At 36.9% G+C, this 18978-nt stretch overlaps 1 protein-coding gene and 1 pseudogene across 1 annotated transcript; both read left to right on the forward strand.

Annotated features, from left to right (window-relative positions):
- Positions 1-2261: 2261 nt before the first annotated feature.
- LOC145784292 (flotillin-1-like) lies at positions 2262-9407 on the forward strand. Its single transcript, XM_082596083.1, has 5 exons — positions 2262-3780; positions 5084-5243; positions 5618-5819; positions 6081-6280; positions 6477-9407. The coding sequence occupies exons 1-5, from the start codon at positions 3462-3464 to the stop codon at positions 6871-6873; spliced, it is 1278 nt and encodes a 425-aa protein (XP_082452209.1). The 5' UTR covers positions 2262-3461; the 3' UTR covers positions 6874-9407.
- A 2864-nt stretch (positions 9408-12271) lies between these two features.
- Positions 12272-12358, forward strand: LOC145784930 (U6 spliceosomal RNA; annotated as a pseudogene).
- The last annotated feature ends 6620 nt before the right edge of the window (positions 12359-18978 follow it).

The following is an 18978-nucleotide window of genomic DNA, read 5'->3' on the forward strand; positions in this document are numbered from 1 at the left end:
CAGGATTTATCGATGCAAAACATGAATAGCCTACCCTGCCGCCTTCATATCTGGCTCTTGAGTGTCTAAATAACATTAGACATAATTTTTTTGCTATTATTGTGGTCTCCCTGTGTAGGCCTACAGACTGTAGGCTACTAATTTCATTACCGTACTATACTCTACCAGTTACAATTACAGTGTAACCAGACGCAGTAAGTTATAATATGATGAAGATGATATTTAACAGTGCATTTATGTAAACGTAAATTTGCAAGTTATATTGCCGGGTCTGGCAATGTAAATAAATTCTTTCGTGTATTATGTTTTGTAATTATTTGATTGAAGAGCACGTCATTAAACCTATTGTACCTGTTTTATTATAGTAACCCTTTGCTACCACACTGCCATTGGCGTAGCCAGGATTTTCGATTGGGGGGGGGGGCAAAGTTTAAAGTACAGATACCAAGCAAAATTTGTCTCCCCCGAACAATTCTGACCATTTTTAACCAAAAATAGCCCTTTTTGGTAGTCATTTTTAAACCAACAATGTCAAATTTTTTCCTCAAAATTGGCATGATGTTAAATAATATTGGTTTCACTTCGTAATCAGCAAATTATTGTTAAAGTGAATTCAATTAGCCGCAATTTATTGAAAAATTTGTCCAAAATGTACAAAAGTTGCAATATATCGCTCATAAAGTTGTTGGAGTGGGGGGCGGGCCCCCTAGCTATGCCCTTACACACTGCTCAATATTAAAAAAAAAACTGTAAGTTACTGTGCACGCCACTCTTAATATTTTTATGTAGCATTTTCCTTACGTTTTTGTGAATAATTTTCAAACGCGCAATTTTCAGCGTTTGATATTGACAACCGCGCAATTTCCAGCGTTTGATGTTGACAGCCGCGCAAATGCAGCAGCTGAAACTCTTCTCCCCCGCGCAATGTTCAAACTTTCCAATCTGAGAATTGTTAGCGACAGGAGGTTGTGTTTAAAAAATTTGCGAAGAGGAAGTTCGCCCTGATGACTCGGTTGGTTCATCCTCAAAATTTATCCCGAATAAAAAAAAACGCAAGATCAAACTGTTCATTTATTGGACTGTGTGCTGAAGCAACGCATTTTAACGATTGCAGAACTGCTTTCCATTCAGCGGCACCAAGTGGGTGGAATTTTATTCACCAACAATATCACATCAACATTGTGATTGTATTGGGAAGCTGAACTCGATTACGCTGCACCTTTTGCTGAATGCCAAGCAGACACAAGATTTAGTAGGATAGCATACTACTTCCTACTTATAAAAATTCTTTGGTATGACCCGAAGGGTATCGAACCTATGCTTACCGATTATAAGGCAGTCACACTGAGCCTGAATGCAGTATAGCCTATTCGTCCACAAGGTTGTTTTTGTACACCAAAAATAAACTTTCTGACTTCCTACTATATACTGCAGCCTAGCCTTTGTTTAGGTTTGTAGTGTAGGTTAGGAATAATTCTCGGTGTATTGCATTAATTCTAATTATTGTGGTATCGGTTATGTATGATTAATTATGATATGGTGCTTTATTTTTCATGTTGTTTTTATGTAGGTTGCTGGTTACTGTATTAACCCAATAGACTGTTAGAAACAGAAATGCAAAATTTAAAAAGCATTTTAAGTCGATTTAATACGAAAATGACAATTTTTACTTGCCTATATGAAAATTTTGTTTTGTTCACAAAAGATATTTAGTGGAAATATTTTTATTAAAAGAAAATTTGCGTACAATCAGACTCATCTCACCAAAAAGCATAATTAATACATTTAATACAGTAGAGTTATCTAGTTATTGCTGATTGAAATTTGAAGATTTAAATTAAAAAACAAAAATGTGAGGATGTCCACCATGTCATTAGGTGTCTTGACAGTAACAGTCATATACGTACATAACGTAGGCATTAAACTGGCATACCTTCAACAATTTTTCAGTTAATATTAACAATGAATGGGCGACTTCCTGGTCAGATGCACCGGGGCATCCATGTTTAGAAATCTTTCAACAGAGATAAACCAAGATTTTGTAAACTTAATAAGAACGATGGACATTGGACAATCGATTGTTGTAGAAACTCACGGTAGCCGACGCCTTATTCAGGCATGGCCAGAGATGGGCAAGATCACCAGTATTGGTGATCAAGATCACCAAGAATCGGTGATCTTGAAGATCAAGATCACCAAACTATGTGATCTTGAAGATCAAGATTGTGATCTTGAAGATCAAGATCACTTTCAAGATCACTTTTTGTGTACTTGAAAAAAAAATGAAGTTTTTAATCAATGATATTGCAAAAATAATTAGCCTACTATAAGTAACCTGGGTAAAGGTTTATAGTTGGTATTGTTAACTTTTATTTTTAACTACTCGATCACTGGCCAAGAATTGTAATAAGTTAGTGACTGTTGCTATTAGGCCTATCGATTGCTGACGTAGTTTGCGTAGAACCGCAACGTCATACCCAAGGCCGAGGTACAGTAGTACTGAAAAAGTCACAAAATTTGCAATTAGTTTTATACTTTTTATTTATAATAAATAAAAATAAACTTTGAACTGCATCATTTATTACCAAATTTTTGTCTGGTTCATGTGGGAGCTTTTATTCGTGTTAGGCTACGAAGTAGTTTTAACTTTCACTGTATTATGTCAATGTTTATTGCATCATTTACCCACCTGGCAACCTTGATACTAAGTTCAGAGGTTTGCGGTCAGACAAACCGCTGCATACTCAGACCTTAAACAAGTCTTGGTCTGGTTAATTTGCTACAATAAACCACTTTACATGACCAAAGTCGGCTAGCGTCCAGATTTTTTAACACCGCCATTCTAGACTTTTGAATCATCTAAAATTGAGTCAATGAAAGCAAACATTTCTTTAAAATTCACACATGGAAATTGTGAACAAAGTTAAATCATTTTTTTATTATACGTCAACATAAAGTACACGGAAGTTGACTTCTTTATTATGACCAACACAGAAAACTTTTTCAATTTTGAAATGGCAACACTGACCAGATTAGATGGAGACTTTAAATCGTCTTTTGTTGGACACATATCATATTAACACTGGCTTAATGTTAGTAGTTGCCACTAACTGCTTTGTACAGTACGAGTTCTAAAAATGCCTCTATCTAGTAAGCAAACTTCAATTTAAAGTGATCTTGATCTTATTGTTCTTCAAGATCAAGATCACACAAAAAAAAGTGATCTTAGATCAAGATCAAGATCACCAAAAAAAAAGTGATCTTCAAGATCAAGATCATGCCCATCTCTGGGCATGGCCAATAATGATGGTTACCACTCAGCCTTGCATCCGCCAGTTATGTTGAGATTAGTATAAATTCAAGTATAAATTGAATTTTACAATTTCTGAAATTACAGTGATACTTTTTGCAAATTATATAGCCTTGCCACTTTCTCAAATAAAGTGCTCTAAAATTTGAAAATGGGATTTGAGACCTGTGGACCAAATGAAGCAATGGTAGTAGCAGGTTGTGGACATACACGTCCCCTTATGGTGCCAGGTGGTCGTATATGGGTTTGGCCGATTGTGCAACAACTTCAGCGAATTTCATTGAACACAATGACTCTTCAAATTCATAGTACTGAAGTAAATACATCCAGAGGAGTTCCTATCTCTTGCATTGGAATTGCCCAAGTCAAAATTCAAGGTCAAAATCAAGACATGCTTGCAAATGCGTGTATGCAGTTTCTTGGAAAAAGTGAAAGACAAATTCATGACATTGCTCTTGAAACACTTGAAGGTATGCACTGGTAATATTTTTAATGTGCAACTAATGTCTTGGTGAAATGACTTGTTGTGTCGCAACATCATAAGAGTTGTCTGCTAATTCTTTTTCAGACTGCCATTTGTAATGAAATGTTCTTGGCCTTTTGTCTATCTCTTAGGTGATACTGTGGTATGTCTTTTCATCTGATTTCTGGGTGTATAATAACATGTTTTACAAAAAATAACTTACATCTTTAGTGATTCATATCAATCAGATTTAACCACTATCAGTCGCATACGTAGGATCAATGGATCATCCTCAGATATTTTTATGGAGCTGGGTCATTCAATGAAGATAAAGGTTTTATTGTATTTTTTTATTGCCAACTTTCATGTAGAAAGCATTGTAAAATGTATTAAGCTTTAAAATAAAATGCATTTTTATTAGGGTATCTGTTACATGGAATTATTATCTTAGCTGTTTATTAATAAAATATAGCATGCTTGTCACTAGAGATGTACGTATGCGCCGCAAATTCTATGCCGTAGACTTGCGGTGTAGACTTTTTGTTTACGCTAACTCTTGCGGCCACATTTTTGTATAGTTGTGGCTTGAGGCTACGCCGTAAAGTTTTTGCGTTTTTTTTTTAGCGCATCGCGTCAACGCATACTTTTTAATGTCTTAGCTGTTGTTTGCATTTTTTTTTATCAAACTTTCCAAATTTTGAATAAGTGGAAAGAATGTTTTCAATGGGCAAAGACATATTGAAACCAAAACGCAGCAAAATGTCAGATGAACACTTTCAGATGTTCGTGTTTTTTTGTGGAAATTCAAAATAAAACTTGTTTGTTTCGAGTGGTTGATACCGTGTGAATGTTTGGCACCTAGCAAACAAAATGAGTTTACGGTAGTGCATGCGCTGACGCCGCCAACTTTTTTTACAAGTGACGTTGACGCATACGGCGTATGGTTTTTCGAACGTTTGCATTTACGCTGAAGGCGTCAATATTTTTTGTATGCGCGTACATCACTGCTTGTCACAAACCACCATGTACTCAATAAAATGCACTTTACTCGGAATGGCATCTAAGTTGCCCAGCGCCACAGAGAAGAGTGCCAAAACAACCCAGTCACACAGTGAGAGCTCATTCTTTCACATTCTTCAGACTTCAGAGGCTGTGCCAGTGTGCCTAAATGTCGTCCTCTGCAGTTTCAATTAATCAAATGATGTTGCTTGATTATCTATAAACTTTGTTTTTGAACATTAACAGAATTCTGCAGTAGATTTTTTGATACGACTTGTATTGCTTTCATTATACTCCTGTTTTGACTTTAGGGCATCAAAGAGCCATAATGGGCAACATGACTGTGGAAGAAATCTATCAAGACAGAAAGAAATTCGCCAAGCAAGTTTTTGAAGTTGCATCTTCTGATCTTATTCAAATGGGGATTACAGTAGTATCGTATACCTTGAAAGATATTACTGACAATGAAGGGTGAGAGAAGAAATTATCAGAATTAGATAATCATTTTAATTGTTGTATTCTTGCATGGATATAAAGTTAAATAAATTACAAACTTACAGTCACCTCTTCTCATAAAACATACGGTACATACCCTTCAGTAACACGATATGCAGTTAAAACAAAGAGCAGAAATGTAAAGTGGTACAAAACGTGCAACAATTGTATGTAATCATTTTCGACGTCCGTCCCAGAAACGCAGAACAGAACGTCTCATGAAGCCAAATCACGTTGAGCAAATTTACACATTGAATTGCTGTTGCCTCAATTTACAATGCTACAACATTGATACAAAATGGTGATCTCATATCTGATATGATGTTTTACATATTTTTTTCTTACAATAGTTATCTTGCTGCCCTTGGAAAGACACGCACTGCACAAGTTCATCGTGATGCCAGGATTGGAGAAGCTCAGTCGAAACGGGATGCTGGTATCAAAGAAGCCATAGCAAATCAAGAGCGCTTAAAAGTTCGATTTGAGAATGATACCGAAATTGCAAAGGCAAAGAGAGATTATGAACTCAAAAAAGCTGGATATGATATTGAGGTAAAGTCTGGTGAGCTGGTTGTGATATCTGGTGGTAATGTTTGAAAAACGTTTTATAAGACAATTTCCATAGGTACAAATTCAATACCAAGGACAAGTATTTTTTTTTTTCGCTCAAGTAACTGTATGTACTATTTCACAAGCTTTAAAAAACTTTTAAACAACACACATGAATCTATAAGAATTTTTTTTTAAAGTAGTTGTACAGTAACGGTCTTACGAATCGATTGATTCTCTTTTAAGAATTAATTTATTTGAAAGGTTGAATCGAAAAAAGCCGAATCCGAGCTAGCTTACCAGTTACAAGCTGCTATCACGAAGCAAGCTATCAAGGAGGCAGAGATGCAAATCAAAGTGGAAGAAAGAGCGAAACAAATCCAAGTGCAAGAACAGGAAATTCTTCGTCGTGAAAAGGAATTGGAGGCTCAAGTAAAGAAACCTGCAGAGGCTGAAAAATACAGGTTGTACTCATCTTAAGATACACTGTGAGATGGTCAACCACTAATGAGCGATCAAATTGCATATCACTTTTTTGTACTTTATGTGGCATTTTTTGTGCAGTTAATATATGAAAGTTGCTATTTGTAAAAAAAAATTGGTTTTCATAATATTTTTTTGGCTTTTTATTTGACGGTTTTGTTATTTTTACCTTTCCAGATTAGAAACCATTGCTCAAGCGGAGAGGAACAAGGTGATTTTGGAGGCTGAGGCCACTTCTGAGGCAGTTCGTGTGAAAGGAGAAGCGGAAGCATTTGCTATTGAAGCCAAAGCGAAGGCAGAAGCAGAGCAGATGGTAAAGAAAGCCGATGCTTGGAAGCAATATCAAGAGGCTGCTATGGTTGACATGGTTCTGGCTACTCTCCCAAAGGTGGCTGCTGAGATTGCGGCTCCTTTGGCCAACACGAAAAAAGTTACTATGGTCACATCAGGCAAAGGTGAAGTTGGAGCTGCCAAGCTTACTGGCGAAGTGCTGGATGTTGTGTCGAAGCTACCCAAGATGGTTGAGAGTCTTACAGGCGTTAATATCTCGGCAGCTGTAAAATCATGGAAGTAGACTGCCAAGCGCATGCTCCTTAACAACGATCATGTTGGTGCTGCTGCCAACAATCTACTGCATGGGAAGAACAAACACTGCTTGTGCAATGTGCATTGCATGTCCTTTAACATAGTTATCTTGTATGTATTAACCGTTGTTGCTGATAGCCCCACAGACGCTGTGTGTTCTTGCCTGTGTAACTTACACTATCTTCACTTTACCTCTGCTGTGTTTAAACCCAGGTGTGAAAAGCGTTTGCCATGTTTATGTTTTACCTTTTTCTAGCTTTTTTACGATTTTACGCAACAGTTGAATGGAAGAAACCGCAATTACAGCTGTTTCAGGTTCTTCCACTTGAACAGCTTCAGTTTTTCAATTCATAGCTTCGAATATGTTCCCAGTGTTTCTAATTGCTTTTTTCATAAATTTAGCATAAACGTATCGTAGCCCGTTTTTCAATTGTAGTAATCCTTCCAAACGCAATATTGTACAACATGTTCTAAACGTTTGTGCGCGCTTTGAAATGTAAAACTTATATTGATTTTGTGAAACACATTTGTAAAAGCAGTAGAAAGCGTATCTTACTTGGTGCTCTAAATTTTCTAATGTTTCCCTTTAGAATCTCCGTATGTCTGACATCGTTTAAGGTATCACAGCTGATAACAGCTGAGACTTTCTATTCCTGTGTTTTCCGAAGTTTGAAGTGTACAAGTACAAGCTTTAAAACCTTGTATAATTTATCAACCGTGAGGATTTTTTTTTATGTTGGAACATTATATGAGTGTGAAGTTGCGTTTCTTTGAACTTTTTGCAGTAATTTCATTTATTTTCTTGTCTATGTGTTCACCATACTCGTACTACGATAAGAAGTGCAGTGAGTTGAAAGTTTTCCGTATATTTCTATTTCAATTTTATTTATTTTCTGTGAAAATGTTTAAAGAAAAAAAGTGAATGCTTGGTGTTAAGTCGGCTTGGTGCCCTGTACTCATATGCCATGACGTTTCGTTGTTCTTCAGTGTATCTTCTGTTTCTTCGTTTGTTCATAGAAAACACCTGAATCTTCACAGCTTCTTCCAGCCAGATTTATCGCTTTATTCTTAAAAAGACAAATCTTGTTGACTTTTTTCCAAAAAGTTGTTCGCTAGGTTACTTTAATTAAATATATTAACTGGTAAGTTTACAAGATTTATCTTGTTCATCATAAGAAATTTCACTTCAAGACAAGTAGCATTTTTATAGTAGAAATAGTAAACCCCTTATTTTTATACAGTTATTTTTCAAAACATTGTTATATGTGCATTAGAACGTTCTCGATTATATACTGTAGGTTTCAAAAGCTTTCTGTACCGCTCACACTCGTAGTCTCCCGTCTTGTCAATCAAAGTAAGTGGAAATATATTACTAAAAAAATGATTGAGTTTTTTTTATATGAAACTTGTTGTTGCTTCATCATTGTAAATTGACTTCTCGTTCCGTAAGCGGTTTTGCTGCTATGCTGTAAAAAAATAGTTAAGCCGTATTGCAGGGAGATGCACGCAAAAAACGTCTCGAAAGGCTCTTTTCAAATGAAAAACCTCACACAACGCAAACATATTGTCATTATTGCATGATTGTAATAATTAGAACAGGTGTAGTATTTAGTTGTCTTCCCAACCATACAGCACGATGCACTATATGAATCAATAACAATTATTTTGTGTGAATGTGGCAACTACTGTAGCCAGCAATTGCATGCAGTATAACGTGATTACAAATGGACTAAAGAATGGTAAAGCTGTGTAATGAGAATTAGGACCTTTACTCACAGTTGATAAGCCACAAGGCTCAAATGTAGAGACGTAAAGGTTTTTCGCACTTGTCAAACCTTTTCCTTATTTTAAATTTTCACAGACCTTTCATTATTTACAAGTAAGAATCTTGCAGTAAAGTTTTCTAGTGTGTTAAACATGAACGTTGACTGCTGCTTTTCATGATTGTCTTTGTAGCTCTCTAACTAAGTCGGTTATTGCAGTCTAATAACAATAACACTGTTCTTGTTTAGCCTACGAGCCTACCTCGTACTGCTTGTAGTTTGGTGTGAGAAATATTGCATGACTTTTTCAAAGCTTTTCTTCAAAACATTTAAATCTCTATCGGCTGTACCAAAAGATTATTTTGGAATCATCTTTAATCATTAAAATTAATTTTTGCAATTTCAAACGGTAGACTATAGGGGAGAGTGACCAACAGTGCCCCGATTTTTGGAAAATTGAGGTTTAGACATCAAAAAAAAAATTTTTTTCAATTTTTTTTTTTCTATTATGAAAATTCATCCTTTTCTTTAGTATTTCCACATAAAAAAAAGTTTAAAAGTTTTACATAACTTTCATAATCAGGCGTTAAAAATCACCTGTCAAAGTGGAGCACTATACTTGTACTATACTATACTTGCCTTTGATTGAACATTAATGTAAATTTACTTCGGTTTATTTGCATGCTTTTGTTCGTTTGCATGTTTGGTCTAGATTTCTTCGAATGTTGAGAGCTAAAGGTGTTGTAATAAAAGTTTGTTTCAAAAAGTGCTTGTGTTGATATCCCTGGCGTAGACAATACAGACTTGTTCTTCTGTGGGCAACAACATAATCAAGCCGATTTTTTTTATCACCCAAGCTTGTGCTTTCTTAACCTGAGAACGGTAACATTGAGAGCAAGACCCAGTTAAACTTTTATCTTGTAAATTTACACATTAAACCAGGGGTCACCAAACTACGGCCCGCGGGCCAGAACCGGCCCGCGAACTGATTTCATCCGGCCCGCCACGTGCTGCGGAAGTAACAGCTGCACTACAACTGTTCAGGAAAAAAGTTACCAACCATTTTGTAAAATAATGACGTTGCTGTTTATCATTAGGCCACCACAAATGGGGACAACCTAGGCTAAATTTAGAAAAATGTAACGTTTTTTCAAGAGCACGATGCCCTGTAGTGTATCACAGCAGGGGATAACTTTTCCAGCAACCTTTCGATTTTCATCACAACTTTGCTATTCCGCCGCTGACTTTGTTATTTATTGTGCTCAATTCAAGTCAATGAAGATTCTAAATAGTTGTATACCGTTTCGCAATTTGTATCCGGCCCGCAGCTGTTAATCTCGCAGCAATCCGGCCCTCTGAGAAAAAAGTTTGGTGACCCCTGCATTAAACCATAGCGACATGTAGGCTATAGGCTACACAGGCCTTGCTTACATGCAAACCTGTAATAATGACTGGAGGCTAATGCAATTTTGATTTCGAACTCTAGACTGAATGTTTTTGATATCCCTTTGAAATGATAGTTATGCGAAATCTGCTGTATAAAATTGCCAAAGCAGCCTACCTACGATCACAGAATCTCTGTGTCACTTTGACTGCCGAGTGCCAGTTGCTTTTCTAATTTTTAACAAAAGAGTTAATTTTAAAGCACAAGTACACTACATAATTTTGAATGGAAAGTTACTGCAATTTTTAGCCTCTAGTATGTAAAGTGCCAAAATCGAGTTCAATTTTTGCATGAAAACAGTGGGACGAAAGTAGCCCAAACTTTCACATAAAATTTATAAGGACTGTATTGTTTAAATGTTAACATTCAAACGATCAACACATACAACAAGACATTTTAAAGTATTTCATTCTTTTTTCCGATGGTTCATGGACTGTTGAAAAAAAACGATATATTGATACTGAATATTATTTTTATACCATGTCATATGCGTATGATTGAACTGCGTTGTAATTCATGCAAAAAAAATTATGTCGCATAAGTCACTTTAGCATAATACAAGTTTACTTGTTTGAAAATTCACCTTGCTGTTTGAGTATCAATTTGAGCTCACAAAAGAATGCAGTTCAACAACTCAATTTCATGGCCACTAAAGTTCATTCATGGCAATGTTGATGGGTATTGAATGAACTGTTTCCTTCACATATTAAACAGTCGCAAAAATATTTTTGGTTTTATTACATAGAGCAGGGGTCACCAACCTTTTTTGCATACGGGCCACTTTGGCACTAAGGAGAGCTGTGGCGGGCCGCACTAATAAAATGTTAGGTAGATTGACTCTCATGCTAGAAAAGAACGCATTTCGTACCCAGTATCCAGCGGTAGGCCTACATGTTGTTCATAATTATGTTAGAATACCGCAGCAACAAAATTAATCGAACAACGCTACTGCCAGGCCAAGCTCCTTTTACAACACTTTTGACTTTTTTAACAATGCCTAATAAACGAGGCCACTTGTTTTGCGCACTTATAGCGAGGCGAGCGGTTTCATCAGAATATTCATCGCCAAGCAAGAGTGGTATTGTCACTTCGCTTCACAAAAGATGTCTTGCAATTAACAATTTCAGTAAACAAAGAAATGTTTGACACATCGCAATACAGGCAACAATAGTGACCTGCAAACATATCAGCGAAAAATAGGCTCCAATAACAGGGGAAAAGAAACCAGGCACCATAAAACAAACGCTTGTGAAAATCATCGAAAAATCGTGATTCTATCGTAGTTCATGAACAGTCTTCCCTCTAAAGAAGCAATGAGTTGGTTTTTCATCCTTCTTGTGAGAGTCCATAAAACCGTCTTTCTTTTATTATAGACAACTGTCACTTGTGGTCAGGCCCGTAGTTATACATTTTAGCTTGGGGGGGGGGGGGGCTCAAAAGCTGTTGCGAAGTAAAAGGCTATGCACCAGTGGCGGCTCGTGACTTTTGGCCATGGGGGTGCTGTAAATGGTGATGTTAAATATGACGTCATAAAGTGACAAGAACGGACAAGCGCCGAAGGCGCAAGCCTCCTAGGGGGGTCTGGGGCCATGCCCCCCAGAAAATTTAGCACTTTTATATCCTCTAAAATGCCATTCCTGGTGTTTTCAGGACAAAAAATAAAAATTTTAAGCAATTGAACATGTGGGTTTTTAGAACTTTGAAACAAAGAGCACGAGAGATCAGAGAGAGAAAGCGAAAAATTAACGAATGTCATCACGGAGGTTGAAGATACTTTATTTCAAGAGCTCTGTGCCCCTGAAAAGAGCGATGTTGGTGCAGTGGACCTCACTAAAAGATTTAGGCTATATATGTTAAACCATCACAGCACGCTTAGAATAGTGATACCTTTCAGAGTAAACGTTTTCAAGGCATGTTTTTGAAATACAACACACCAATACCATCCAGCGCGGCTGTGGAACGCATGTTTTCGCTTGGAAAGGACATTATGCGTCCCAAACGCAGCAGATTGTCAGACAAACGTTTTAAAATGCTTATGTTTCTACAAGGAAATAACTAAAAGCTTTGAGCTTGGGGGGGGGGCATTGCCCCCCCAAGCCCCCCCGGCAACTACGGGCCTGCTTGTGGTGCTTATCAGCGTGGCAAGAATTTGTTGATTAACAACATTTTGCAGTACTTGCTTCGGCAGTGGCCTACATATACTAAAATTGGAACGATACAGAGAAGATTAGCATGGCCCCTAGAGATGCAGCGAACCCAAAATTTTTATCCGCACACCGCACCGCAACTGACTCATCTATCCGCGCACCGCACCGCACACCGCAATTTATCTGGAACTTTGACACTGCACCGCACCGCACACCGCAAATTACAAAATTAAAAAAAAATATTTTAACGAGTTATTGTTTAGAAAGTCAATTGTAGGAAAAAGCATCCATGGCATATAACTGGTAACCTAGTACCAATACAGTTGTGCACTAATTGGCCAGGCTAACCAGATCATATTCTCTTATCAGCAATGCATCTAAGTTCTAAGACATAATACAAACTAAGACAAATAGAATGTTCCTGGATCCAGTATCAGGACTTTTGAACACTTTTTGTAAGCAATAATGCAATTATAATGCCAGTGGCTATATGAACTACACACACAAGAGTAAAACTTATAGCCTGAACTCACTGGGCTAACTGATATAGTAAATAATGCGGTAGTTGCGCTAGGCCTATAGCCTGGTAACTGAGCTTATCAGCTAGGCTACTAACCAAAAACATTCGTACAGCTTCCCTGACAAGCAAGCCCTAAAACCCTGTCAACTGCAAGCCATTTGCAATTTGCATTTGCATAGCTTTCCATCTTAGGGTTTCCGAAGGGAAAAATAACTGATCCGTGTTTCCAATTTAAATTTGAAGTTTCATAGCTGATTCTTGAAAAGTTGAAAGTTTACGTTTACGAAAGTTTAATTTCTTGAAAGTTTACGTTTACGAAAAATTAATTTCTTGAAAGTTTACGCGGCAAGCGGCGCGGCGCGGCTTTGTCATTTCAACCTTCCACGCGGCGCGGCGCGGCACGCGGCGAAAAAGTCAAAAGCGGCCGCGTACGCGGCGCGGCGCGGCGCGGCTTGCATCACTAATGGCCCCTGCGCAAGGATGACACGCAAAATCGTAAAGCGTTCCATATTAAAAAAAAAAAATTGCAGTAGGTCTAGCCTACTAAGCTAAATATTTTCATAATACAATCAGAAAAAGTCTTTAAATTTATATATAATATTTTGCCAATTTATTATAAATTGAATTGGCACACCAATCTATTTTGCCAACAAAAACTTGCATAAAGAGAACACTGCTCGTGAAACACAATAACGGTGAAATGGGTGAAACGCACACTAGTGTTTAAATGACATTTGCAAAGTTAAAATAAGCAACCCTTTGTTCACAGACAATTTAGAAATTCGAAAACAGACGTTTTAATCAACCACTGGGACAGTGTGGCTGGACATCGCATTGGAATAACTTTAAGCAACCCCCACCTAGAACTATAATCTGATTGGTCGATCAGTAGAATCTATTGTGGAATCGTATGCAAAGCGAAAATACGCTTCCCGGAAAGTATTTTTTGCCTTCGTGCTCTTTAACTCCTCAAGAAAAGTATTTTTGGTTATACTTGTATGCTGATGCCTTCCGCGGGCCGTAGTGATACAGCGTGGCGGGCGCATACGGCCCGCGGGCCGCCATTTGGTGACCCCTGAGCCCCGATATAGAGTATTGAGCCAATCACACCGAAAATATTTCTAGTCAGATTTACAGTTGGCATGACGTTTAAGTTCATTTGGATTATTGGTTGATTTGGCAACTCTGCATTGTGAAATTCAAAATCAATAAGAATAATTTAAGCAGCAGACTGAGCAGAGGGTGATGAAACTGGGTGCAAGTATAGAATCCGCCACCCTAGTCAACATGACGTCACAAAACGGACGCAACTACTACATAAGGGGTGAAAAAAAGGATGCTGAAAAGCGGCGGAATGAAGGTGATAAAGCGGAATGGATATGGATTTTTTAACAATTTTATTGTGTTTTTACAATAAAAACATTAAACCAACGTCGAGTGTTGAATATAACTACCTAGAATGACATAAAATTTACCAAATTGCATCAATTCAGCTAAAAATTTACCCAATTAAACTTTAAAAATAAAAATATGAAACGTTTGCAACTAAATGTGTTGTAGCTATCTAAGTTCAGCTCGCATTTTAATTTTTACAATAAAAGTACCAATCTAACGCAACTGCAAAGAGTATGTCTTGCTTTATGCACCTGGAAAGTTTCACTATCTTATCTGCAAAACGGGCAATCGTCGTTCAAACGTAGCCGCTGGGCGACACTTTTTTCCAATGCATTGTAAAGGCGAATCGATCCTTATTCAGTATAAGCCACCCCCTGTTTGCTGTGATCGGTAAATAGTGCTTCCACTAAACTTGCTGTAGTTTTCTCGTTTCTGCTCGGATTTTGACAATTTTGCCATCGTTGGAAAGCACGATCATACATCTACCCGAATCAATTGGCTACAAATCCAAAACAAGTAGGCTACTATCTTTATCTTGTAATAACTTAAACTTCACCAATTTGTACCGATTCTCAGCAATTTAATTTTTACAATAAAATTATTAATCTTTTACAAATTGAAAGAGTATGTCTTGCTTTATTTACCTAATAAGTTTCAGGTTCATATCTTATCTACCAAACGAGCAATCGTCGTTCAAACTTAACCGCCCAGCAAAGCTTTTTTTCAATGCATTGTAAAGGCGAATCGATCCTTATTCAGTATACGCCACCCCCTGTTTGCAGTGATCGGTAAATAGTGCTTCAACTAAACTTGCTGTAGTTTTCTCGTTTCTGCTCGGATTTGAACAATTTTTCCATCGTTGGAAAGTACAATTATACTGTATATCTACCCGAATCAATTAAACACAAGCACAAAGTAAGTACTAACTTTATCTTGTGATAACTTAAACTTCACCAACTTGTACCAATTCTCAGCAATTTAATTTTTACAACAAAATCATCAATATTTTGGAAATGGAAAGAGTATGTCTTGCTTTATTCACCTGAAAAGTTTCAGGTTTATATCTCATCTACCAAACGAGCAATCGTCGTTCAAACTTAACCGCCCAGCAAAGCTTTTTTTCAATGCATTGTAAAGGCGAATCGATCCTTATTCAGTATACGCCACCCCCTGTTTGCTGTGATCGGTAAATAGTGCTTCAACTAGACTTGCTGTAGTTTTCTCATTTCTGCTCGGATGTTAACAATTTTGCCATCGTTGGAAAGGAAGATCATACATCTAAACGAATCAATTGGCTACGAATCCAGAACAAGTACTAACTTTATCTTGTAATAACTTAAACTTCACCAATTTGTACCGATTCTCAGCAATTTAATTTTTACAATAAAATCATTAATCTTTTGCAAATGGAAAGAGTATGTCTTGCTTTATTCACCTGAAAAGTTTCAGGTTTATATCTCATCTACCAAACGAGCAATCGTCGTTCAAACTTAACCGCCCAGCGAAGCTTTTTTTCAATGCGTTGTAAAGGCGAATCGATCCTTATTCAATATACGCCACCCCCTGTTTGCAGTGATCGGTAAATAGTGCTTCAACTAAACTTGCTGTAGTTTTCTCATTTCTGCTCAGATTTGAACAATTTTGCCTTCGTTGGAAAGTAAAATTATATATATACCCGAATCAATTAAATGCAAGCACAAATTAAGCACCAGATTTATCTTGTGATAACTTAAACTTCACCAACTTGTAACAATTCTCAGCAATTTAATTTACACAAGAAAATCATTAATCTTTTACAAATTGAAAGAGTATGTCTTGCTTTATTCACCAGAAAAGTTTCAGGTTTATACCTTATCTACCAAACGAGCAATCGTCGTTCAAACTTAACCGCCCAGCGAAGCTTTTTTTCAATGCATTGTAAAGGCGAATCGATTCTTATTCAGTATACGCCACCCCCTGTTTGCAGTGATCGGTAAATAGTGCTTCAACTTAACTTGCTGTAGTTTTCTCATTTCTGCTCGGATTTGAACAATTTTGCCATCGTTGGAAAGCACAATCATACATCTACCCGAATCATTTGGCTACAAATCCAAAACAAGTACTATCTTTATCTTGTAATAACTTAAACTTCACCAACTTGTACCAATTCTCAGCAATTTAATTTTTACAATAAAATCATTAATCTTTTGCAACTGGAAAGAGTATGTCTTGCTTTATTCACCTGAAAAGTTTCAGGTTTATATCTCATCTACCAAACGAGCAATCGTCGTTCAAACTTAACCGCCCAGTGAAGCTTTTTTTCAATGCATTGTAAAGGCGAATCGATCCTTATTCATTATACGCCACCCCCTGTTTGCTGTGATCGGTAAATAGTGCTTCAACTAAACTTGCTGTAGTTTTCTCATTTCTGCTCGGATTTTAACAATTTTGCCTTCGTTGGAAAGTAAAATTATATATATACCCGAATCAATTAAGCACAAGCACAAATTAAGCACCAGATTTATCTTGTAATAACTTAAACTTCACCAACTTGTAACAATTCTCAGCAATTTAATTTTTACAACAAAATCATTAATCTTTTACAAATTGAAAGAGTATGTCTTGCTTTATGTACCAGAAAAGTTTCAGGTTTATACCTCATCTACCAAACGAGCAATCGTCGTTCAAACTTAACCGCCCAGCGAAGCTTTTTTTCAATGCATTGTAAAGGCGAATCGATTCTTATTCAGTATACGCCACCCCCTGTTTGCAGTGATCGGTAAATAGTGCTTCAACTTAACTTGCTGTAGTTTTCTCATTTCTGCTCGGATTTGAACAATTTTGCCATCGTTGGAAAGCACAATCATACATCTACCCGAATCAATTGGCTACAAATCCAAAACAAGTAGGCTACTATCTTTATCTTGTAATAACTTAAACTTCACCAACTTGTACCGATTCTCAGCAATTTAATTTTTACAAGAAAATCATTAATCCTTTACAAATTCAAAGAGTATGTCTTACTTTATTCACCTGAAAAGTTTCAGGTTTATATCTCATCTACCAAACGAGCAATTGTCGTTCAAACTTAACCGCCCAGCAAAGCTTTTTTTCAATGCATTGTAAAGGCGAATCGATCCATATTCAGTATACGCCACTCCCTGTTTGCAGTGATCGGTAAATAGTGCTTCGTTCAAACTTAACCGCCCAGCAAAGCTTTTTTTCAATGCATTGTAAAGGCGAATCGATCCTTATTCAGTATACGCCACTCCCTGTTTGCAGTGATCGGTAAATAGTGCTTCCACTAAACTTGCTGTAGTTTTCTCGTTTCTGCTCGGATTTTAACAATTTTGCCATCGTTGGAAAGTACAATTATATATCTACCCGAATCAATTAAACACAAGCACAAAGTAAGTACTAACTTTATCTTGTGATAACTTAAACTTCACCAACTTGTACCAATTCTCAGCAATTTAATTTTTACAACAAAATCATCAATATTTTGCAAATGGAAAGAGTATGTCTTGCTTTATTCACCTGAAAAGTTTCAGGTTTATATCTCATCTACCAAACGAGCAATTGTTGTTCAAACTTAACCGCCCAGCGAAGCTTTTTGTCAATGCATTGTAAAGGCGAATCGATCCTTATTCAGTATACGCCACCCCCTGTTTGCTGTGATCGGTAAATAGTGCTTCAACTAGACTTGCTGTAGTTTTCTCATTTCTGCTCGGATGTTAACAATTTTGCCATCGTTGGAAAGCACGATCATACATCTAAACGAATCAATTGGCTACGAATCCAGAACAAGTACTAACTTTATCTTGTAATAACTTAAACTTCACCAATTTGTACCGATTCTCAGCAATTTAATTTTTACAATAAAATCATTAATCTTTTGCAAATGGAAAGAGTATGTCTTGCTTTGTGCACCTGAAAAGGTTCAGATTTATATCTCATCTACCAAACGAGCAATCGTCGTTCAAATTTAACCGCCCAGCGAAGCTTTTTTTCAATGCATTGTAAAGGCGAATCAATCCTTATTCAGTATACGCCACCCCTTGTTTGCTGTGATTGGTAGATAGTGCTTCCACTAAACTTGCGGTAGTTTTCTCGTTTCTGCTCGGATTTTAACAATTTTGCCATCGTTGGAAAGGAAGATCATACATCTAAACGAATCAATTGGCTACGAATCCAGAACAAGTACTAACTTTATCTTGTAATAACTTAAACTTCACCAATTTGTACCGATTCTCAGCAATTTAATTTTTACAATAAAATCATTAAACCTTAGCAAATTGAAAGGGTATGTCTTGCTTCATGCAACTGAAAAGTTCAGGTTTATGTCTTATCTATAAAGCAAGCAATCGTCCTTCGTATTTGGACAACACTGATACATCTCACATCTAGGAAAAGAGCAAGATGCTAGCCGTTTTTGTCATTCGTCCAGTTCAAAGAACACGCAACACAATTTAAACCCTTTGAATTGGGATTGTTTGGAGGGTAGCTCATAGCCTTCCTACCAGTTCTGTAGCCAAGGGGGGGGGGGGGGGTTGGGGGTTACAACCCCCCTTTAGCACGCGTGTGACGTCACGATATTGAAAATGATGCTTTCAGTCTTTACGTCTCTAAAACAAAGTTTGCCTAATTTTAAACGAAACTGCAATAAAAGAGCGAGTTTTGCCAATACCAAACATTCAAATATCTCAACCAGGAATACGCAACAAGAAAACATAGCGACTTACCTCTATTACCAAAAAATGTTACGTTTGAACGACGATTGTCAGTTTTGTAGATAAGATATAAACTTGAAACTTTTCATGTGAATAAAGTAAGACATAGGCTACTC

Source organism: Aplidium turbinatum, chromosome 15, assembly GCF_918807975.1.
Source record: "Aplidium turbinatum chromosome 15, kaAplTurb1.1, whole genome shotgun sequence".
Lineage (NCBI taxonomy): Eukaryota > Metazoa > Chordata > Ascidiacea > Aplousobranchia > Polyclinidae > Aplidium > Aplidium turbinatum.

What these genes read in the sequence shown, in the direction of transcription:
- LOC145784292 (XM_082596083.1), top strand. Translation starts at nt 3,462, where the DNA reads ATGGGATTTGAGACCTGTGGACCAAATGAAGCAATGGTAGTAGCAGGT. An exon ending in GATATTACTGACAATGAAGG is followed by an intron (nt 5,244 to 5,617) that starts GTGAGAGAAGAA and finishes TTCTTACAATAG; the next exon opens with TTATCTTGCTGCCCTTGGAA. An exon ending in GCAGAGGCTGAAAAATACAG is followed by an intron (nt 6,281 to 6,476) that starts GTTGTACTCATC and finishes TTACCTTTCCAG; the next exon opens with ATTAGAAACCATTGCTCAAG.